General features: G+C 52.2%; 1 protein-coding gene across 1 annotated transcript; it reads right to left on the reverse strand.

Annotated features, from left to right (window-relative positions):
• CLEC2L (C-type lectin domain family 2 member L) lies at positions 6,028 to 22,588 on the reverse strand. The gene is given in 6 exon segments (XM_018046877.1): positions 6,028 to 6,727; positions 8,291 to 8,391; positions 9,339 to 9,505; positions 11,808 to 11,882; positions 22,398 to 22,554; positions 22,556 to 22,588. Coding segments are annotated over 6 exon segments (645 nt in total). The 3' UTR covers positions 6,028 to 6,615.

Consider the following 23,783-nt stretch of genomic DNA (forward strand, 5'->3'; position numbering starts at 1 on the left):
AATCATGGTGACCCACGCTTTGTTTTAATAAAACATTGGATGCACATGCAATTAAAAAGCCTGATCAGTCTGCTGAAAATATAGAACTAACGAGTCAGTCTGGTAAGATAACAGGATAAAAGGTATGACAAACCCAAACAGCCTTAATTGGAGTCCGGGAAGGAGAGAAAAGAGTCAGGCAGGAGAAATATTTAGAGACAAAGGTGATGAATCTTCCAAAGTTTATGAAAACCTCAACTTTTAGAATCAAGAATCTCGTGCAGGGCTTCCCTGGTAGCTCAGTGGTAAAGAATCCGCCTGCTCATGCAGGGGACACAGGCTCGATCCCCGGGAAGATCCCACATTTCGAGGAACAACTAAGCCCGTGTGCCACAACTATTGAGCCTGTGCTCTAGAGCCTGGGAACCACAACTTCTGAGCCCATGCGCTGCAACTATTGAAGCCTGAGTACCCTAGAGCCCATGTTCCACCAGGAGAAAAGCCACCACAATGAGAAGCCTAGGCACCGCAACTGGAGAATAGTCCGTGCAGCAACAAAAACCCAGCTCAGCCAAAACTAAGTAAGTAAATAAATTTATTTTAAAAAAAGAGTTTCATGCATACAACAGGCATACAGCTGAAAGATATTTCTCAGCCTCCCACAACCTTCCTGGTCAATGAACTGTGGATGGAACTGCACCTCTAGCCCTCTGTCTAGTCTAGGGTGAGATACGCTATGATCACAACAAACCCAAAATCTCAGAGGCTTTCTCACTTACACATCTGCTGCAGATTCAGACACCCTCCAGGGAACCCATCCTCCACATACTGACTTAGCATTTCAGAGTGCTTCAGTCTTAGGAAGCCTCCAAACAGAAAAATTATGACTGGCAGTGGAGGAGGGGGCAGTATAGAATATGAAGGCGTGTGCGCTGGTTCTTAAATGTTTCCACCAGGAAATGACATGTCACCTTTCCATGGTTAAAGCTCTGGTGTCACCTGACACCCACCTTCAAACAGACCTGGAAATACAGTCCTTCTACATACCCACAAGGAAAGGAAAGGAAAAATTGGTACCTGGTAGCCTCATCTACCGCATCCCCTAAAACACGTCCTGTGTGAGCCTCTGTGTTCAAAGGCCCTGGATCCAGCAACGCTTTTCCATGTGGTTGACCTGCATTAGTCTGCGGTGTGAGCCACACAGGGATCTGTACTCGGGTAAGCCTCTGAAATGCAGGTATTACAGAAGCTAGCATATTCCAATCCCCTACTCAGTTTATCATCATAGTGAAAAAGATAATAACTTTTTATCAAGCACTAACTATGTGTGTGAAGTGCTTCGCACCATGCCTGGCCTTATTATAAGCTCTTAATTCACATTCATTGTTATTATTCCAATTTTGTCTTAAATGTGTATGTCTTTGTTCAGATGGATTCTGTGCTCTAAAAGATGCTAATCAACATTGCAGGGTGGTTGAGCATCATATCTTTTTCTCTAAAACATCTGCAAGTTTTCATACTTTCTGTGGGCAGCTGGACTGGCACTGCAGATTTCCAAATTCAGAGACAGCATGGTATAGAGGGAAGGAGCCTGTGAACTAGGAGTCAAGATCAGTTCAACACACATTTATTGAGCTCCTTTAGTATGCACCAGGCTCTAGAGAAACAAAGGAGCATAAGAGTGGATCCCCGCCCTCTAGGGGCTTACACTTCCGCGTGGATGGTGAACAAGTGAACAAATAAAGCATGACACGTGCAACAATAAGAGGAAGAGAGGAGCCATAAGACCTGAGGTCTAGCTCTGCCACTAGATGCGTGACCTTGGACATGTTATTTAACCCTCTCTGGGCCTCATGGATAGTGAGAACACGGTCGATCATTTTTTATCCCTGAAATTCTAACATCTACGGTTCTCATAATCCTGTGAGGCAGGCCAGGCAGGCACAATTTCTACTTTATTAGAAGTAAAGCCTGGGGTCTGGGAGGTTGAGCACAGCAGTCTGAGCTGCACACCTGCTCATTGGTAGAGATAGTCCAGACTAGACTCCAGCAGGTCTTCAGAGCCAAGAGGAAGCATGTCCCCTCCAGGCTGAGAATGTATCTCTGATGGGTATGACAGGAAGTTTTCTGGATGCTCCCCCCACCCCGTGTGAATCTCATACTTGCTCCCAGTGTGAGGTTCTTTACCCCCTCCTGGTGTAAGTACACAGCTGACAGTGGACATTTCTGAAAACCAAGTGGTGTTTCACACACAGAACAGCAACATTAGCATAGTTATCCTGGAGATCACAGGAATCTTCAGCAGCCAACCCTAGTCACTCCTGGAAGCCCTCCCTGGGCCCAGTCTCTTGGTCCTCTGTGTATGACGCAAAGAACATCTTAAGAGGTGGAGGGATTTCTCCCTCTCGGCTCACGTGCTCCAGGCCACCCCCACTCAGGCCGTCCAATATGTACGTGCTTAGGCAATGTGAGTGAACTCACTTAACTGGAGCAAAACAAATTAAAGATCTCATCTTGGCCGGACCTCTAAAATCATGCCACGCCCACCAAAGCCTAAAAGACAAGTCTCTGACAGACAGCCGGTTTGCCCCCATGGCAAAGGGTGAAGAGATGACACTCGCCAGGAATCTTATTGTCACCAACAACAATTTTTTTGAGCATATGTTATGTGTGCTACAAAGAGCCAGCAACACACAATCCCTGCTATTCAGAAGCTTATAATCAGACGATAAGAGCAGTCAGATGAGTGAAGAGATGCGTCACAGATGAGAAGTTCCACACACTCGGCCGTGTGAGAGGCTCAGTCTTCGGTGCTGGAGGTGTTGGGGGCGGGCGTGGTCACCGAGGGCTGCTGCCGACCCGGAAGCAGTCCCAGGGAGCGTGAGCTGGACCCTGAAGCGAGAGAAGGGCAGTAGTCAGTATTTGCGTCACTCATGCTCTATAGGAAATTCCACCTGAAAACCAAATGAAGGCGATAAAAGTGCGCAGGGAAAAACAATCGCCGAGGGGCACCCCACGTCCTCTCCCAAGGTGGCTCCTTCTCTCCCCCACGCCCTAGGCTTGTGATGTAGATAGAGCAAGCCCCTTAACCGCCCTGAACCTGTTTCTTCATCTGTTAAGGCTGTAGGAGAATTAAGCAAACACCAGTGAACCCGCCAGCACAGCAACGAACCTTGCCCCCCAGTGTGTCCTAATAAAATCCCTCCTTGCGCCATCTTCACAGCCAACGTCTGAGGATGGCCTGGGAGGCGAGCTCCAGCCTTCGCGCCCCCTCCAGGGATTACTCCGAGAACAGCGCTGAGGTGTGGCTTCAAATCCACCCCGGCTCCCAGCTAAGCACACTCTCAACTCCAGGCAAGTTGCCTCAGAAGGGAAAATCTTCCAAAGGGGCTGAGGAGTGGGGCTGGAGGGTGGTCCTTTGGGGCTGAAGGGTGCTCCTTTGCACCTTGCCCCTACCCTTCTCCCTAGCTTGAAGTGAAGTGAAGTGAAAGTCACTCAGGCGTGTCTGACTCTTTGCGACCCCATGGACTACTATGCAGTCCATGGAATTCTCCAGGCCAGAATACTGGAATGGGTGGGTAGCCTTACCCTTCTCCAGGGGATATTCCCAACCCAGGGATCGAACCCAGGTCTCCCGCATTGCAGGCGGATTCTTTACCAGCTGAGCCTAACCGCCCCCACCCCCCTCCCCAGCCCCCACCCAGGGAGACAGCTCTGAGCTCCAGGCTTAGAAACCCGCAGAGGGTCTGGACTCCATGCTGCCGCCTGTGGCCTCAGGAGGAACCGCACACCCACCCAGCCTGGCTCTCTGTCCACCAGGGAGGCGTGGGTGCCTGGCTGGGCTTGTTGGTATTTTGTTTTGCTTTTGGCCGCGCAGGGCAGCGTGCTAGATCTTCCTCGTCCAGGGATCGGATGGATCGCGCCCCCTACAGTAGAAGGCAGAATCTTAACCGCTGAACCTCCAGGGAAATCCCTGACTGATTTATAACCTTTGAAAGGATTTTCAACCTTTCTCAAGTTTGGCGTGCGGTCTTTTGTTTTGCTCTTGTGTTTCCTTCCTGGGTAGGAATAGATAAGAAAGCTCTGAAAACATCCATGACCTTGGGTCAGAGTTCCTTTTGTTGTTATTCAGTTGCTCAGTCCTGTTTGACTCTACGACCCCCATGACTGCAGCTCATCAGGCTTCCCTGTCCACTACCTCCCTGAGTTTGCCGAAACTTATGTCCACTGAGTCAGTGATGCCTTCAGACCATCTCATCCTCTGTTGCCCCCATCTGCTCTTGTCCTCAATCTTTTCTGCAAGAGGGCCTTTTCCAGTGAGTTGGCTCTTCAAATCAGGTGGCCAAGGTTTTGGAGCTTGAGCATCAGTCCTTCCAATGAATAGTCAGGGTTGATTTCCTTTAGGATTGACTGGTTTGATCTCTTGTAGCTTTAGAGTTCCTTTAGCTTTGCTGAACTGATTTAGAATTGTTGAGCTGCCCCAGGACAAACCAACCCAAGGTTAGGCAGCTCCCCTGCCAGTGTGCCCTGAGGCAACAGGCTGTGGAGCACTGAATGAAAGATAAGATCCCAAGGGCCGTGTTCCTATTCCCTGCCCTCCCACAGTGCTTCCTCCCCGCCCCCTCGTGGCTCCCTTCTTCCCACTTGAACCCACGAAACAGAATGAGAGCACAGCTCCGCTCCTCATGCCTTGGGGCCCTGCCCAGGTACTGTTGGGTCATCTGTGGCAGCATAACCCACCTCAGATCCCTTTTAAGAGAATTAAATGAGGTAAGACTAGCATCACCGACTCAATGGACCTGCGTTTGAGCAAACTCTGGGTGACAGTGGAGGAAAGAGGAGCCTAGTGTGCTGCAGTCTGTGGAGTTGCAAAGAGTCAGACACGAAAACAGCAAAGGCTTTGATGGGAAGACCATCTTTGATGGGAAGATACTGGTGAGAACCCCAGGCCTGTGTATGATTGAGAACAGGTGTGAGTGTGAGACCCCCCCCCCCACTCACCCTTCAGCCCCCGCCCAATCCAAGCAGCAGCAGCAGCAGCTGACCGCTTCCTCAGTCCTCAGCCCCTCAAAACACTTCCCCACAGGGGCTGGAAGGCGGTGGGCTTCAGCCAACCCCCCACAGGCCACCACCACCACACTGCATCCCTTTACCCTCTCCATTACACAGTCAGATTCTACACTGGCTTCCCCATGAAGATAAAACATGAAACCACAAAATACCCATATTTTACTAAATACCTGGAAAGCTTTCAGAAGAATCAACAAAACTGAAGCTGACAGTTTTGTCTGAAAACTGACAGTAAAAGGAGTGACCGGAGCAGAGCAGGATGTGTTTCCCTCCAAGCTGTTTTCTCAGAAAATGGGCCAGGACCCAGATTCACAGACGCAACTCCGAGGCAGCTCCCGCCTGTATCTCCCCCGGCCATGGGCTGGGGAGGCCCAGGCCCCCCCACCGCTTGCTCTGGGCTCCAGGTGCGCGTTGGAGAAGGCGGGACTGGCAGCTGCTGCAGGCCCGGGGAACCGCCAGCCTCTGCCCCATCCCCGCTTCCTTACCCGCAGACCAAGGCGGGACAGGAAGGGGCCCTCGGACTTGCGCAAACTCTTAACCAGCCCAACATGCACGGCATCTCCTCTCATCCTCCCGCCTTCTCCACTCTGTCCTCTCCTAAGGCAGAATAAGCCATCCCTCGGCCATGTTCTGGTGCTTCCCAAGCTGGTCCCTCTGCTCCCTGTGTGCTCACTTGGGGGATAAAGCTGTTGATCCCCCTGCCCGGTGTGGTGTCTAGCACATGATAGGTGTGAATAAATGTTTGTCATGTCGAGTCGAATGGTAATGATGACGCCAGATGGAGCACACCCCTCAGCATCTAAGAATAACACAGTGGCCTGGCAACATTAAACGGTGCCCTGAGGCCACAGAGCATGTTTTTGGCCTTGGTTCCTGTCGCCAGCCACACCAGTGCCTCTTGCTGGTCCCTCTCTAGACGGTCCTCCCGAGCCATGGCCCCTCCCCCAAGCCACGACCATGGAACAAAGGGCAGCCGACTTCCCTGGACGCCAGTCATCTCTTTATTCCACCGGTGACCAACAGCAGCACCACAGACGCAGCAGGGGCCTGCCTGCGACCCCGGGCAAGGCCAGAGGAGTGGATGCAGGGGCCAGGTGAGGGGGGCTGCCCTTCCTGCCTCCCCAGGAGCCAGGAGAGAGATGCCTGGGGAGGGGGTCCGTGTGTGCAGACAGCATGGCAGTCTTTCAGCCCCCAGCCTTCCTCAGAGCACCAGGGCCTCCAGAGGAAGAACTGCTCCAGGGTAGGGCCAGGGAGAGACCTGTTGGGCTGACTAAGGGTAGATTGTGAACTTGAGCGGGCGCTGTGTGCACACGTGTGCATAAGCAAGTGCGTTGGTGTGCATGTGTGTCTGGGGACAGGTGCCTACCGTACTACTGAGCTCGTGGGAGTTGACTGCTGAGCCACAGGACCTGCCTGGGGCCAAGGAGACCAGGGATCAGGACTCGGGGGCTGGGGAAGAGCACCCAGGGGCAGAGAGCCTCCTTCTTGCTGCTTTGCCTTGGAGCAGAGCCCCGAGCCAGCAGGTCTCGGAGCCTGGTTGCAGGGTGGCCTCTGGCATGACCCACCTCACGTGTAGGCCATCTTGCTGCACACCCAGGGCCGGGTCATCAGGCAGTCTGTCGACACCAGCCTGGTGGGCTCCACGAAGACGCACTCCCCCGGGCCCGCGATGGGAAACCTGTGGCCGGGAGAGACGAGACCAGGCACTCACCTCTGGCAGATGCCACCCATCACTGGGCAGCCCCGGAGGCCCTGTGACTCGTCCTTCCCTCTGGAGCTGCCCTGCTCTGGGACAGTCCACCCCACAGACCTTGGTAGTGTGGCTCCCACCAACTCGCAACTCTGCACCACAGCTCCAGTCGCCCTGGTGACACCCACACATGTGTCCTGGACGCACCTTACCCTCCCCATCCGGCTTCCCCATCCTGCTGGCTCAGCTCACTCATCCCAGGAGACTGGGGCCCTGTCTAGGACAAGCCTCCCCTAACTCCCCCTCCCCACGGTACCCTGCCTGCACCTCTTACAGCTATTAATAGCACAGGGGGTTCTCCCTGCCTAAAATCAACCCTTTTGAAGTCAACGTTTCTTCTTAAACTCATTTGGTCACCCTGACCTGAGCCCCCCACCACCAAGGCCAGAACGGGGGTCTCAGAGGGCATCAGAAGGACCCCAAGAGGGAGTGGGGAGGCCAGAACCACGTCAGAGTGGTCAGAGAAGCGTGGCCCCAAGGCCCGCTGGTTGCTGGGTGGTCAACATCCTGGGGCCCCAGCCTCCAGGGCTCCCCAGGTTCTGGGAGCAAGAAGCTTCCAGAAGGGGAGAGGCAGGGGCAGCAGCAAGACAAGAGTTTCTCAGCAGCTCTGAGAACATATTGGGGATGAGGTCAGGACAAGGAAAGAAGAGAATAAAGGAAGGGGCAGTGAGGACAAAGAGAGGCACCGGATGAAGAGTGCAGGACACAGGGAGACGCGGGGACAGGGAAGTCTTCGCGGCCCGAGGGTCACATCAGGTCAGCAGCTGTGCCCCCACCCAGCTCCTCGGGCCTAGCCCTCCAGCCTTAGGGTCTAGATCAGAGGCTGAGGTTCTTACGCCCCTGTGTGTGCTGCCCTGTGTCTCCCTAAGCCTAAAGTGCCCCCCCACCCCGCTGCCACCATCACCCCACCCACCCGCCACACAAATCAGATGCTCACTGCCATACCACGTGGGCCACACAAATAATACCACCCGGCACACGCCACCAACACCCTCAAGGTGTTTTCTCTAAGAGGACCCTCCTGGGACCCATAGTTCAGATCCCCTTTCTCCACAGTAAAACTGTTCAGGTGGCATGTGACTGCCCAGCAGAGAGGTCCCAGCTCCTCCCCTCACTCACTATCAGGTGGGGCCATGTGGCTAAGTTCTGCCCAATGCAGAGGGCTGTCCTGGGATATCCTCCCCTTTCTCTGAGCCACACTGAGCCGTGCAGTGGGATGAGGGAATCACAAGATGGAAAGGGCCTGGGCCCCTTCCAGCAGCAGGAAGCTCTGATGCCTCCGTGGGACAGGGCCACCAAACCAGGCTGGACTTTACTGGGGAGTGAGTAGTAAAGCCATTCCCATGCCCAGGTCTCTGTCCCTCACCCCTGACCCTACAGATGAGTGGCTCTAGCTAACACAAAACCAAGTTCTCCCTCAGGAGGTTTGTCTGGGAGGCTAGGTTTTCCCCAGTTTACGGTCGGTGGCCAGGAGATGAAGCCTCAGCTCACGTGTCCGGGTCAAATGGGTCCCCATTGACCCAGTGGAATTCGTCCCCTACTCTGCGCAGGCCGATCCAGGGCTCCCTCCGTGTGAACTTGAACATGAATTCCTGCACCAAGGAAAGAGGGAAACCTCAGAGTCAGGTGCAGCCTCCTGACTGCTCACACATCCGCAGATGAACCTCAACTTGGAAGACTGGCTCTCAAGATGTGTGGACACCATGAGGGTGACACCTCACTGCACCCCAAGAGTGAGGAGCTGGGTTTACAGATGCACTGCAATGGCCTTCAAGGGACTGGACTCTGGGGACGTGCCAATGGGGCAGGAACCCTGAAATAGGGTTTGTCTCCTAGCTCGGGGACCCAGCATGCCAACATTCCTGATTTTCAGGAAGCCTGGGATTGCTTGATGGATTATCTGGGACTGGCTGTCCTGGGCCTTTCTCTGCAGAAAGAGGCTATTAGACTGTGTATCAGAGACAAACAGAAGTGATTTTAGACTTTGAATTACACGAACTGTTGCCTACAAAATCCAACAATGGCCAAGAGACCTGTTCATTGTGTTACATTCATATTTCTAGTGATGTAACTGTTTGGGGTGTTAGGTGGCACCTCAGACCCTGACATGGACTAGTTGAAGATGCCAATTTGATATACTGGAGTGGGTTGCCATGCCCTCCTCCAGGGGATCTTTCCAACCCAGGGATTGAGCCCAGGTCTCCCGCATAGCAGGCGGGTTCTTTACTGTCTGAGCCACCAGGGAAGCCCTCACATTTCACAAGTGCCTGTATAATTTGTAAAGCTTACACTTGACTGTGTTAAGCTCAGCAAACCAGCCTTGGAATGGACGCAGCTGGCCTTGACAAGAGCAGTGAGAACAAGAGCCCCTCGTGGAGCTGCCCAGATTCCACTTCCGGAGCCCACGTGCACACCCCACCGGTCTGGAAACAGGTCACAGGGGGCACCAGGTCCTTGGGCGTGGCTCTCCCGGATGGCCCCGCCCCTTTCCCCCGATACGCCCAGGCCCCGCCCCGACACGCCCCCGCCCAGCACGCACCAGCTCTTTCTGACTCTGGATCACAGCAAGTGCCGCTTCGTGGCTGTGGCAGTACTGCCGGCCCGTGTTCCAGTCTCTCGGTTCCTCCGAGAAGAAGTAGCATTTCCTTCCGTAGAGCAGCCAGTCCTCCGGGCAGGGCGCTTCGCACTTGATGCAGCCCTTGGAGGCTGCACGGAAAAGGAGGGACTCAGTAGCTGCCAGCACGGAGGGTCTCTGCCCGGCCCCTAAGAATCCCACTGTCTTTGGGACCGCGTCTTTGGTGACCATCAGTCATTCATCTCAGGGGAGGGCCTGTCACAGCGCCTGGCAGGTCGGAGGCTGGGGACTACATGAACTAGGAAGAGAAATTTGGCAGGGACACCCCTGTAAGGGGAAGTATTACAGCATGTTAACCCCCAGGTTATGTTCTCCTCTCTCTCTGAGCTCCCGGAGGCCGTGGAACCCTAGAAACTCAGGCTTGAACCTGGTGACCATGCCTCCTCTCTCTTCAGCCAGGGTGGGAACCATGCCAGGCCCCATGGGCTCCATAACCCGCCACCCCAACCTGCAGCCCCCCAAACCCCCCTCTGACCCCCACTCCCACCCGTTCTCATTGGCCACACCCTCATCGGCTACCCTGCTGAAGTGCTGGAAATTCCTTTTCAATGCTGAGTCCCAACCTGCCTTCCCATTGTGACCTAGCTCGGCGGACCCAGGATCTGCCTCTGGAGTGACCCGGACAGACCTGCTCTGCCTTCTCCTTGAGGTAGGACCCACATCCCCCTCTTCCAGAACCGAACAGACACCGTCTCTTCCACAGTCCCTTGGAGGGGATGCTCTTAGACCTTCTCCGTCCTGCCCACCTCACTGTGATGCGCCCACGTCCCCCCTAAAACGCTGCCACCAGCACAGGCTGCCACACAGCTGTGCTCTGCCACCTGGCAGCGATCGCCATACCCCTTCCGGCTGCCCTGGATTTTCCAGCCTGCAGACTCTCCAATGAGAAGAATCTGTGTGTATGTGCATAGGTGCACTTTTCTGGGAAGGAAGCCCGGAGCTTCCATGCGATTCTCTAAGGGCCTCCTTGCCAAAAGGAATTCAGCCATACTCTTCAACTATTTTCCTATGATCTCCTTCCAAGCCAGGGCCCCTGCCTAGAACACGTGTAAATCACGTTTAAATCTAAATGCAGGGTCTTGTGTTTATTTCTTACACAGTTGCTTCATTCACGTTGGCTCATTTGTGTTTTTAACGATGAATTTTAATCTTGATTTCTTTTTCACCTGGCCTGTGGAACATCCCTTTTTGGGTTGTATTGCCTACAGATTCCATAAGCATATTTTTTCGTTTGTTCTCATACAAGAAGGTTGATTAAAATGTAGACCAGGACAGAGTCAAGAACAGGCCCATGGTACTCAAGCACCCAAGGGAGCTACCCCCACACCAACACCAATTAATTAATTAATTGGCACTCGGGCATTCCTGCTCAGTGAGCTGCAGGCCCACTTAGAAGTATAGGCCACGCTTTTCCATGAGGATGTCTGAAGACTGTTGTGCTTTCCTCCAATCACAATATGCTCTGTTTACACATTGCCCTGCCCTCCCAACACAGCAGTAGAACAGTTTAATTTGTAACAACTAGTCTAGGTAGCTCCAAGCTGGTGGTCACCACCTTCTTTTCTAAGCACCCACAGTGCCCTGCTTAGCCTGCATGCCCTGAAGTGCGGGTTGGATAGAACTGATATTATCCATTTTGAGGTCTTAGGATGCTTCTCAAAGATTAAAGACAGAGGTCCTGAAATCACTTTGGCTTGAATCCATTACAAGCAGCAAAGCCCCAGGTCATATAGCCTGGCCTGCCTTAGTTGTAGCAGTTCCCTCTCTTTTATTCCTCCTTCAACCCTTTCAGTCCTGCCTGCCACAGTGTTTCCCTGGACTCTCCTCCTCAGAATGCCCTGTTCTGTGTTCCTCCTGGTCTCCAGGAAACTATTCATTCTTCAGGGTTTACCATATGGGAGACCCCCAGGCAATACCCTATCACTGGACAAGGGAGTTGATGTCATACTACACTTTAAAATATATATATCTCCAGCACTTAGCCCAGGGCCTAACACACAGCCGGGATAAATAAATGTTTGTTGAGTGAGTGAATGAGATCTTTAAGGCCCTTAACCCCAACCTGTCTCTTTCATGAAGCACTGCTCGCCTAACGCACACCAAGGTTGTTCAGCGTTCTTGAAGCATTTTTGTAATGGTACCTAAGTAACATCTCCACTTTCGTTGCATGGCTTAGTTAAGGGGATGGATATAATCGATGTGTGAACATATTATTTTAGGCTAAAATGTCATCTAGAGCCAACACTCTATTTCCTATTTACTTTGACCCCCACAAAGTTGACGATATGTCTGGAACCTTTCTTGACGTAATTTGACATGCTTTTGAAAGGTGTATAGGAAATGAATTGCAAATGCTCTGACATCCATGCTCACCCAAGATGCTCATCACCACCAGGATGGCGAACAGAAGCACTGCGATGGCCCCCAGCAGGAGACGCGTGGTGGTGTCTGAGGAGAGAGAAAGGGATTGATTATGGCCCATCCCCACCGCCCGTTCCCACTGCCAACCCCAAGTCCTGATACTGAGAAACTGGGGCTAAGCCCAGCACGCTGTGTTTGAACAAGCCCTCCAGGGCAGTGGCCCCCAACCTTCTTGGCACCAGGGACCAGTTTCATGGAAGACAATTTTTCCATGGACCAGGGACGAGGGGGAGGGATGATTTGGGGATGATTCAAGTGCATTACATGTATTGTGCACTTTTCCTCTAATTGAATGCCAATGCTGATCTGATAGGAGGTACCAGTCCACAGGCTGGAGGTTGGAGACCTCTGGTCCAGGCCATCCTGAAGCTGAAGTCTGAAATGCCATTCTCAAGCACAGGTTTGTCCGATTCGGTGATACTTCTGCTTAAAAACCCTCCCGCAGGGCTACACACTTGAACTCTTTCCGTGGCTGTTAGCACTTTCCAGTCTCTCCCCTCCTGCTGCTTCTCTGCCTCATCCCCAGTTTCAGCCAGACCGACTCCTTGAAATACCCAGTTCACCTTCTTAGCCCTGTGGCTGGACCTTTGCTCCCGAAGTGCTCCTCTTCCACGGCTGTCTCTTGAAATTCTGCCCCACACCCTCCATCCTCTTCAGGAAGGCTTTCCTGATCCTCCAGCTTCTCCTTTTAAAATTTTATTTATTTATTGTTCTCACCCCAAATTTTAACTTGATTTTTTAAATGCTCATAGCAGGTTTATTCACAATGGCACCAAAATGGAAACAAGCTAAATGTCCATCAAAGGGAGACTGGATAAAATGTTGGGCATTCATTTAGTGGAATCCTGCACAGCAATTCTTTAACTCTCTATTTTATATTGGAGTATAATTGATTAACAATGATGTGTTCGTTTCAGGTGTATACAACAAAGTAATTCATTATATATATATATACATATATATATATATATCTGTCCTTTTTCAAATTCTTTTCCCACTTAGGTTGTTACATAATATTCAACAGAGTTCCCTGTGCAATACAGTAGGTCTTGTTGGTTATTTTAAGTATAGCAGTGTGTGCATGTCAATCCTGAACTCCCTTACCTTCCCTCCCCTCAGTCCTTCCCACTGGTCACATAAGTTCCTTCTCTAAATCAATGAGTCTGTTTCTATTTTGTAAATAAATTCATTTGTATCCTTTTGGTTTTTTTAGATTCCACATATAAACGATATCATACAATATTTGTACTTCTATGTCTGACTTTACTTCACTCAGTATGGCAATCTCTAGATCCATCCATGTGGCTGCAAATGGTGTTTAATTTGATATTTAATGAAAGAACCCTTATAGACTTTAGACATAGGGTTTTTGAAAGTTTTATTAATTGTGATACAATACACGTAACATAAAAGTTGCCTTTTTAACTATGCTCAAGGATGCAATGCATGGTGTTAATTACAGTCACAAAGTTGTGCACTCATCCCCATGCTCTGCTTGTTAACACTTTTTCATCATTTCAAACAGAATCTCTGTACTGATCAAGCATTAACGCCTCATTCCCAACCCCCTCCAGCCCCTGCTAATCTCTCATTCACTTTCTGACTCTATATATTCACCTATCCTAAGTACCGCATGTAAATGGAATCATATCTGTCTTTTGGGGTCTGACTTCTTTTGCTTAACATATTGTTTTCAGTGTTCATCCATATTGTAGCGTGTATCAAAATTTCATTCCTTTTTGTGGCTGAATAATATTCCATTGTATGATTATATACATTTTGTTTATCCATCCATCCATTGACAGACAGTTGGACTGTTTCCATCTTTTAGTTATTATGAATCATCCTGCTGTGAGCATTGGCCAACAAAGATATGTTTGAGTCCCTGTTTCCAACTCTTTGGGGTATATACCTAGGAGTAGAATTTCTGGATCATATGGTAATTCCACATTTAACTTTTTGAGGATGCACCAAACTGTTTTCCACAGCTGCAACACCATTTTGCATTCTACCAGAGATGCCGACACCACATGCTCTAATTTCTCCATCTCCTCGCCAACACTTGTTAGCTTCCACTTTTGTTTGTTAGTAGATGTGAAAAGCGAAAGTCACTCGGTCGTGTCGGACTCTGTGCGACCCTATGGACTGTAGTCTGCCAGCCTCCTCTGTCCATAGAATTCTCCAGGCCAGAATACTGGAGTGGGTGGCTGGTGCCTTCTCCAGGGGATCTCCCCAACTCAGTGATCAAACCCAGGTCTCCCACATTGCAGGCTCATCTTTACAGCGGAGCCACCAGTAGATGAGAACCCCCTTTTTGTTTTTAAGTCCTTTAAAAATGTTTTATGTTATATATGTGCATAGATGAAAGAACCACCTCCACAGCCCACCGCTGGGTTGTCCACCCGTATGAACTAAGTACCAAAGTCAAGAGGAAGTACCTATTAATAGAAACATCCACAGCAATTCAGCATTCCTGTGACATCCAAGTTCCTGATACTGTTTCTAGCAATTCATCTGTATGGTACTTCACAACAGTTGAGAAAAGAAACCTGGTCCTTTATCAAGGATCTGCAAAGCGACAGATCCAAAGTAAGAAATTCTACCAGGCTTCACTACATAACCAAAGAACATCGCCCCTTCCATAGAGACAACTACTTCCAATTCCTTCAGCGAATTCTTTTGGTATTTACCTTCAAATCTCTAAAAGTTCTGTGTCAAGAAGTCAATACTGCTCAACTTTTCTAATTAAGACATTACTTATTGACGTTCCACAGTAATGAGGAAGATTTAATTCTCTGCATTATTGTCCCACCCTGACCACTCACATACTACTTACCCTCTCAACATCATAGTTTGGGTTGGACTGGTAATTTGGTGAGGTCTTTTTTTTTTGACCATGCCACACAGCTTGTGGGATCTTAGCTCTCCTGACCAGGGATAAAACCTGCGCCCCCTGCAGTGGAAGCGAGGAATCTTAACCACTGGACCACCAGGGAATTCTCAGTGTTCTTTTCTTATGACAATGTAAATGCTGCTGCCAGCAGGCCATGCAGTGTATTACGATCGTTTTCTACACAATTTCTTGTTTCCCTGTAAGTAATCATTTTCCTTTGCCTACACTTCTGTGTGCTCATCCTGATTTCAACTCCAAAGCTCCTTTAAGCTGATGAGGCAAAATCCAGAATTCTACTCCACTTCTGTCTTAGTCTTCACAGGCTAACAAAATCCCCAGACTAGATGGCTGAAGCAACAGGCACGTCTCTCCCCCAGTTCTGGAGGCTGGCGAGTGCAGGATCAAGGTGACCAGCAGATCCGTTCTTGGTCAGGGCTCCCATGGTGGGGTCAATACCCTTACAAAAAGAGGACAAGGCACCAGAGCAGAGCGCGGAAGCCCTCATATCCACTTTGCCTTTTGCTCTATTTCCTGTAGATTTATTTAAACTTTATCTTCTCACTCTCTACTGAATCTTTTATTTTTACGATTATTTTTAACTTGCAAGGTTTTGGGGGATTTGTTGCTGCTGTTCCCTGAATACTCCCTCTTAAAACATCCTGTTCTTACTTTAATGATGCGAAATTTTCTCTTCTCTCTCTGAATAATACTGACAGTTTTTTAGTTGATATTTTTGGGGGGAAGCAGGAGGGCTGGGGGAGAGGTGGGCAGAAAGTTTAGTCTATATAATGACTGTTTTTTCCACACTGCTTCCCCCCTGCCCCGCCATTCATGTGTTTTAATCTCTAGCTTCCATGTCAGGGACTTTCCTCATACATCTCAAGATCCTTGGTTATTTGTTCATGATTAAGGCAGGAGGAATAAGGCTTTATTGGTGCCTCTGAGACCGTGAGAGGAGCTTATTAACTGCGGAGGTCATGGCAGAGTGACCTGGCTGGGTCAGTCCTCAAGGCTCTCTCTTTAACACTTGATTTTATTATTTTTAAAAAAAATATTTATTTATTTGGCTGTGCCGGGTCCTAGTTGCAGCCTATGGGATCTTAGTTCCATGACCAGGAATTGAACCTGGGGCCCCTGCCTCGGGAGCACTGGGTCTTAGCCACTGGACAGCTCTCTGTTTGTGGACCTCCTTGGGTTTCTCCTTTTGGGTCAGCATCCCTGGGGGCTGCCCCTCTGTTTTCACTGCTGGAGGATGTAGTCTTGGCTGCAAGAAGAGGCGAGGAGGCCATCCTCAGCCCTCAATCCGTAGATGCTGCCTTGTTGGCTCTCAAATGTTCTGGTGTCTGGATGCCCTCTCTCCCCAGGGCAGAGGGCTGGGGAGAGGCTCACAGAGTGGGAAGAGGATTGGGGACCTGAAGTCTTCCTAACAAGGGTTCACCCAGCCCTCCTGACATCAGCTCCCTCTTCACTCACTGCTGTGCTGACCAGTGTGGGGTCCTGCGTGCTCCTCTGCTTCCTGAACTTTCTAAGGCCAGGGGAGACAGTGTCAGTTATTGATCACTGATCATCATTGATAATCATCATTGATCCCTAGCTCCCAACTGTGTTGCTCTTGTTTTCTCGCCTGTTATTATTCTTGTGGTCTTTTTAAAAAAATCCCTTCATTGGATTTTTAAGGGAAAGAAAAATGCATGTCTTCAGTCTGCCATCTTTACTTGAAAGTCCCTTTATTGGGACTTCCCTGGTGGTCCCGTGGTTAAGACTGCCCTTCCACTGCGGGGGGCATGGGTTCGATCCCTGGTCAGGGACCTAAGATCCTACATGCTGCAGTGATCCCCTCCCAAATAAAAGGGAAAAAAAAACCTCTTACTATTGTGTGAGTTTCAGAAGGGAAAGAAAAATGCACGTGTTTACTTGCAAGTCCAGCAGACATTTGGGAGTCCTTCCTATGGGCATGGTTTGTACTGAGAACCGAGCAGGATCCAGAGGCGGGTGGCTCCGGGCCCGTTAAGAGCAGAGGGCTGAACCCCCTCTGTGTCGGCTCTGCCGTCCCCAGGGGCTGCGTGTTGTAAGGCTGAGGCCCTTGAGCTGCATGGTGGCGCCAGTGGCAAGCACGCCGTGTGAATCCTTCTTTTCCTTCCGTAAACACTCTCAGTTCGCATCGTAAACCACTTCACCTGGGTTCACATCCCAGCTCTGCCACTTTCTTGTGGCAAAGTTACTTAGCTTCTATTTCATTTTCCTCGTCTTTAAGACAAAGTCATCATAGCATCTGCCTCTTAGAAGTTTATGAGAATTCAACAAATAGTGCTTAGAGCAGTGCCTGGCACAGTAAGCTCTCTTTCAGTGTCAACAACTACCGTCATGATGGCTATTGGCCCACAGGCTCCTTTTCGGCAGTTGTTCAGCTCCCCAGTCGTGTCCGACTCTTTGCGACCCCGTGGACTGTAGCACGCCAGGCTTCCCTGTCCCTCGCCGTCTCCCGGAGCTTGCCCAAGTTCATGTCCATTGAGTTGGTCCTTTGGGGTAAGGGTTGTGCTTTCCTCACCTTTGGGTTCCCTCTAACAGGGCGCAGTCATCACATGGCATGTTACAGAGCCCCCACTGGGGCTGGAAACACACAGGGAATCTAGTTGCCTTGAATGACAATGCCCTTGACCATGTGGATATACACCTGCTCTCAGGGAAAGGGGAGTCTGTGCCCGCATCTCCAACATCACCAGAATGGAGGACTCTCCTCCTCTTTAACGGGATAACTGCCCTGGACACTGTGCTGTGGACAGAGCTACCGGCTCTGACTCTTCGTTCAATCCCAAGGGTGGCCTTGGAGCTGGACAACCCCAGACAATGTGGCATTAGTTTCCTGGGGCAACATAACAAAGCATCACAAACTTAGGTGGCTTAAAACACCAGAAATGGGTCGTCTCATAGCTCTGAGGCCTGCTGCTGCTGCTGCTAAGTTACTTCAGTCGTGTCCGACTCTGTGCGACCCCATAGACAGCAGCCCACCAGGCTCCCCCGTCCCTGGGATTCTCCAGGCAAGAACACTGCAGTGGGTTGCCATTTCCTTCTCCAATGCATGAAAGTGAAGTCGCTCAGTCGTGTCTGACAGCTCTGAGGCCTAGAAGTCCACAATCAAGGTGTCAGCAAGCCATGCTCCCTCTGAGACCTGTAGGCAAATTCTTCCTGGCACTGTCTTCATTTCTCCTGGTTTACTGGTGATCTCCGGCCCTCCTGGGCTTGCAGTTGCCTACTCCAGCCTCTGCCTTCATTGTTGCATCCTTCTCCCTGTGTGTCTGTCTTCATGTGACTGTCTCTTAGAAGGACACCAGTCACATTGGGTTAGAAGCCCACTCTACCCCAGTGTGCCCTCATCTGAACTAATTACACCCGCAGTGACCATATTTCCAAATAAGGTCACAAGCTGAGGAACTGTGGAGTTAAGATTTCAACACATCTTTTAGGGGGATACAATTCAAACCAGAACAAATGTCGAACTCAGCAAACCTTCCTTGTATGCACTGGCCTTTATTAAATGGAGTTTGAGGCTGCAGTTTCCTTATGTTATAAATGCGTATGATTTAGCCTAATGTTAGAAAGAACAACTGAAAAAAATTTGGCTTCCAAGCCCAGACAAATCCCCTGACAACGCTCATATCACAGTGCAAAAAAGACTCATAGCTGATGTCCCTAAGTTGACAGTCAAAAACTCTCAAATGTAGAGTTTGGTAATTTTAAAATTTTTAAGAGGCTTTGCTAAATGCGTGTGTGTGGTTTTGAGCAGGAAGTTGTGGGTTTATGCCTAATCAAGAAACTTTCAACATTAAAAATTCAGAATTGGTGAGCACTGAAAAATCTATAGCCTGAGATTTGCGGAATCATCTGTGGCCCCCCTCCTGTACCCCCCAGGCTGTTTTTCATCACCCCCGCATCCCCAGTGCCAGAAATATTCCCATCTCCAATCACCTCCAGTCTTTCCAGCACCCAGATGGCAGCTCTGGATCACTTTTGCAACCTGTCCCCCAAGGCTGAGGGTGGAAGGAAAGGTTAATAGCCACAGAGAGAGGACTCAATTGGAAGAATTCCTGTTTGGCTTCCTATTTATAAAGCTAACTGTGCATCAAAGGAAAGTCTTAAAGACCTGGGCTCTAATCTCGGCTTTAGATTTAAGATGTTTTCCACGTCACTTAACCTGTGAAGAGGAAAAAATATCTGCTGGAGGCGGCAGGGTCGTCTGAGGAGCACACGGAGGAGAGCTGCGTGCGTCACAAGCACAACTTGATTCTCTCCAATTAGCCTCACCAAGCCCTGTGCCCTTGGTCAGGTCAGGACAGGGTAAGAGCTCTCACGTCAGAGGGCCTCGTGGCAAACCCAACGGGGTTTCACGTGTGACAGAGCAACGTGTGTCCTTGGGCAGGACACTGAGCCTCTCTGAGTCTCCGTTTCCACGACACTGACCCAGCCCGTGGAAGGGCAGATGTGAGGGTTAAATGTGACAGTTATAGGAAAGCCCCAGCACGGGGCTGGCACGTAGTAGGGGTTTGATAAATATTCAGCACGTGGTAATAAAGGAGCACAGGTCCCCTGAGGGTTCAGCTTGGTCAAATCAAGAAGTCTCAAGACAAGGACTTCCCTGGCTGTCCAGCAGTTAGGACTCTGCACTTCCAGCGCAAGGAGGGAGGGTTCAATAGCTGCTCAGGGAATTAAGACCCCACATACCCCGCAGCTCAGCCAGAAGAAGAAGTCTCAAAACAGATGCTTGGCTAAGCAAGGGCTGCAAAATAAATCTCTTGGTCCGCAGACATGGCAGACCACTCATTCCATCACAAGGGTTTCATCATGGGCTCATTAAGTGGGCCCCAGTTTGATCCTTGGGTCAGGAAAATCCCCTGGAGAAAAGCATGGCAATCCACTTCAGTATTCTTGGACTTCCCTGGTGGCTCAGATGGTATAGAATCTGCCTGCAATGTGGGAGACTTGGGTTCAATCCCTGGGTCGGGAAGATCCCCTGGAGGAGGGCATGGCAACCCACACCAGTATTCTTGCCTGGAGAATCCCATGGACAGAGGAGCTAGGCGGGCTACAGTCCATGGAGTCGCAAAGAGTCGGACACGACTGAATGACTTAGCATGCACACAGTTCAGGGTGGGGTGTGGACTCACACTAGGCAGACCAGCAGTCAAAGGATTTCGGTTGAGCAGACAGTCACACACTTTGCCTGGGTTCCCCCACCGGGCTCTAGGGACTGGGGAAAGGGGCCACCTGCACACACCCTCCACCCCAGCACCTCTGTCTGTGTAGGCCTGAGAGGCAGAAATCCTTCTCTAGCTTAGCAGGTGGGAAAACTGAAACTCGGGCAAGTTTGAAAACCTGCCAGTGCACTGGCAGTGAAAGGATCTGGCTCAGGCTTGGCCAACCCCAGAATTCATTCTCTCTTCCCCTCGACAGGCTGCCTTGGCCCCTGCCCCGCGATCTCTTCAGGCAACCTGTGCCGAGAGGTGCGCCAGGACACTGGGCCCTCCAGGAGTGTGTGTGGGAAGTGAGGAAGAGTGAATGAGTTGGCGGGGGGCGGGGGCGGTGGTGGCCAGCACAGGGCAGGACCTTGGAGAGCACCATCCTGGTTTGAGAGCTCCCCTCTTTCCATGGGAAGCTCCCCTCTTTCCATGGGAGATGCGGTGCCCAGGGAACACCCAGGAGACTGGCAGAGGGGGAGGCCCCTGGCAAGGACACAGACTCCACGTGCTAAAACAATGGGAAAGGCTCATAGGCCCCAGAGGCTGAGCCACCAAGGTCCACAGGCATCAGAGTGGGCCTGCTTCTGAGGGACCATGTGAACAAGGGCAAGGGACCAGAGGTGCCCTGAGACCCAGAGTCAGGCCAGGTAGGGAGCCATGCCCGGACAGGTGAGATGAGGCTGGGCCACAGGTAAACACAGACCACAGGGTGGCCCGGAAGACCCAGTGTCCTGAGAGACCCCCTGGACCACTTCCTGCTAGGCGTGCAGCCTCTTCTTCAGCCTAACTTGCAGGTGGATGGCCCAGTCACCCCTGGGAGTAGGAAGCAGACGGGGCCAAGGTCAGGATGAGGAGTAAGACAGGAGGCAGCAAGCGGAGGTGTTGAAAGAGGCCACACCACCTCTGAAATGGCCCTAACCCCTGAGGATTAGAGCTAGGTTGGGGCAGATCCTGGAGAAATGCTTACGAATGAATGAGTGGAAAATACAGGTAAGAGGTGTGAGCAACTTCAAGAAATAACTTAGGCAGGCAGGAAGGAGGGTGTCACATGCAAATCTAACAATGTGCCCGGAGACACACATCAAAGAGAGGGGTCTGTCCGCCTTTATCCTGCTCAGCTCTTCTCAGCCTGAAGCCCCTCTGCAAAAGGTCTTCTCCAAGTTCCAACATCTTTGCCTCCTTTGTCCCAAATCACCACCCAGGTGTCCAGCTTTCCCCCAAGTCTGCACTTCTCACCCCCCCACCCCCGCCCTCAGGCCATCCGTGTCTCCTGGTCCACCCACCTTTGGGCCAAATGCAGACACGGCTGCTCCATCTCTCCCTCCTCGGCTGGCACTGGCTATGTCCCTCCTCTGACAACGGCTCCACCTTCCTCACTGACCTGGCCTTGGTCTGACCCCTCTGGGCCACCACCACTTTTCCAGGGGCAAACTCGCTTGGAAAATGAAACCCGCTTCGTTTTCATTCTATGCTTTAAATCTCTCAGTAGTTGCCTCAGACGAAGTCCAAACTCTTTGGCGAGGCCTGGGTCGCCGTTCACAATCTGGGTCCTCCAGACTCCTCTCTTCTCACCCCTCCCCGACCCTGTGCTCTGAAGGTCAGTTCCCCACAGGGACAGGCTAGCTCTCACCATATGACCCCTGAGCACACCACTCCTTCTCTTTCCATATGTCTATGAGGTCACCTACTCCAGGAAGTCCTCCTATCCTGATATTCCTTCCCTAATGGCTGGGTAATCCAGTTTAGGGCTTCCCTTAGCTGATGCTGTCCCGGTCCTCAGCCTTGGGACTCTGGGTGTCAAGAGTACTAAGAAACTTCCAGAGGACCAGCCCTCTGGCCACACCTCCCACACCACACACCACCAGTGGCCACACAAGTGGACTGGGAGAACTCACGAACTTAAACTCTCTTTTCCACTTTGGTTACCGCCCCCCTTGGCCAGTCAGGGATCACCTCCTGAGCCCCTCTGACTGAAAGAGGTGGGTGGGACCCCTGCAGGTTCTCCAGTCCATCACCTCCAGGCCTTCACCCCCACCTCCTAGCCAACCCCTTCTCACAGGGCATTAACACCGCGACTGGGGTCTACAGCTTTTGAGCTTTGCCCAGGGCGTTTTCACTGCTGGAGAGTCAAGCCACTCTCTCAGTATGCCTCCCAGGTAAGGGCGGGACAGTAACCGCCCCCTTCACCCATGAGGAAATTGAAGCTCAGCGCAGGAAACCTACTCCCAAGGTCAGAGTGTGAGTTAGCTGCAGAGATAGGTGGTCCCCAGTTACCTCCTCCCCACTGCCCCACAGTGTGGCATCCGATGCCCTGACATCCATCCTCGGGAGTCCAGAGTCGCCCTCCCTGCCCTCCCCATGGGAGATCGGCCAAGGTGACTCTATCCCGCCTCTCGCGTCCCGCTCACCGCTTACCCTCCAAGGCCGCTTTCCAGCTGGTGCTGCCCTCGTAGCCCGACCCCGATCGCCGCAGCAGCCCCTCTGGACCGCGGCCCTCCGCCTCGGCGGGCGAGCGCGGCCTGGGGGCGGCAGGGGCTGGCGCGGGGCGAACGGCGGGAGGCGGCGGCGGCCGGGGTGCGCGCGGGGGGCTCCCGGGCCGGCTCCATGCCCCGCGCTCCGCCGCGCCGCGCCCGCGCTCCTGTGCCGGGGTGCGGGGCCCAGCCCCACGCGCACTCGGCGCTCCGGGCGCCCTGCGGACCCCCCAGGCCGGCCTCGGTGGGCGAGGGCCGCGGCTCGTGCAGGCCGGGGCTGAGCCCGGCTCCCGGCTCCGGACCCGCTGCACCCGGTGGCCGCCGCCGCCGCCGCCGCCGCCGCCTCCTGGGTCCCCGCGCGCCTGCCCGGCGGAGCCGCAACCTCAGCGCAGAGCCGAGGCGCGGGGGAGGAGCGCGGGGAGGCGCGGGGGCCCGGGCAGGGCGGGGGCCGGGAGAGAGGGAGGAGGCGCCGGGAGCGCGGACGGCCCCACCGCCCCGGGCCGCCGGCCTCCCGCCCCCTCGGCAGGAGTCCAGATGCTGCGGAGCGGGGATCGCGGCGCCAGGAGCCCGGCGTCCTGGCTCCCAGTCCACCCGCCAGTTTCTATTAAAACGGGAATCAAGTTCCTGCGGACGACGCAGCGAGGCTCAAGGAAGATGAGGGGCTTTCCTCCGGGCCACCCTGGAGCCAGAGCAGTGGGGTGAGGGCTGGGACGTGGCCCAGACTCTTGGCAGATGAGAGAAACGACGGAATCGGTGAGCACGAGAGAGCCAAGGGCCGAGGGGACGCGTGGAACAGCATTTCCGATTCACTTAAAGTTGACTGAGCCTCTAAAACGTGCCAGTTTTTTTTTGTTTTTTTTGTTTTTTTGCAAACCTTAACTGACAACATCCTCAGTTTAGATTGAGATCGGGGAGAGAGAGAGGTCAAGAGCATTGCTGAAGGCAGCACCGTGCAGGCGCGTGTTAGGCCACTGTTCTACTCTGGGGCCAGGGCTTCCTGGATGGTCTTCACTCGGGCCGGTTCTTTCCGTGGTTGACCCCAGGTCACCTCAGGCTCCACGCAGAGGCTGGCGTGTCCTTCTCCAGGCCCCATCCCACATCTGTTTCCTATCTCAGTCTGTGATCCCTCATTCTCAGCCCTCCTGCTCTCTCCCCCACCACCCCAGTAAGGTACCAACAACTCCTATGAATTCTCCCTTTCAGCGGCTCCATCTGTCCATCCTCTCTTCCTGCAGCCACTCGCCAAACACAAGTCCATTTCACCTCTTGTCTAATTGCAACCCCAGCCTCCTAACGGTCTCCCTCAACGTTGCACAGCCATCATCACTTC

Source organism: Capra hircus, chromosome 4, assembly GCF_001704415.2.
Source record: "Capra hircus breed San Clemente chromosome 4, ASM170441v1, whole genome shotgun sequence".
In the NCBI taxonomy this organism is placed as follows: domain Eukaryota; kingdom Metazoa; phylum Chordata; class Mammalia; order Artiodactyla; family Bovidae; genus Capra; species Capra hircus.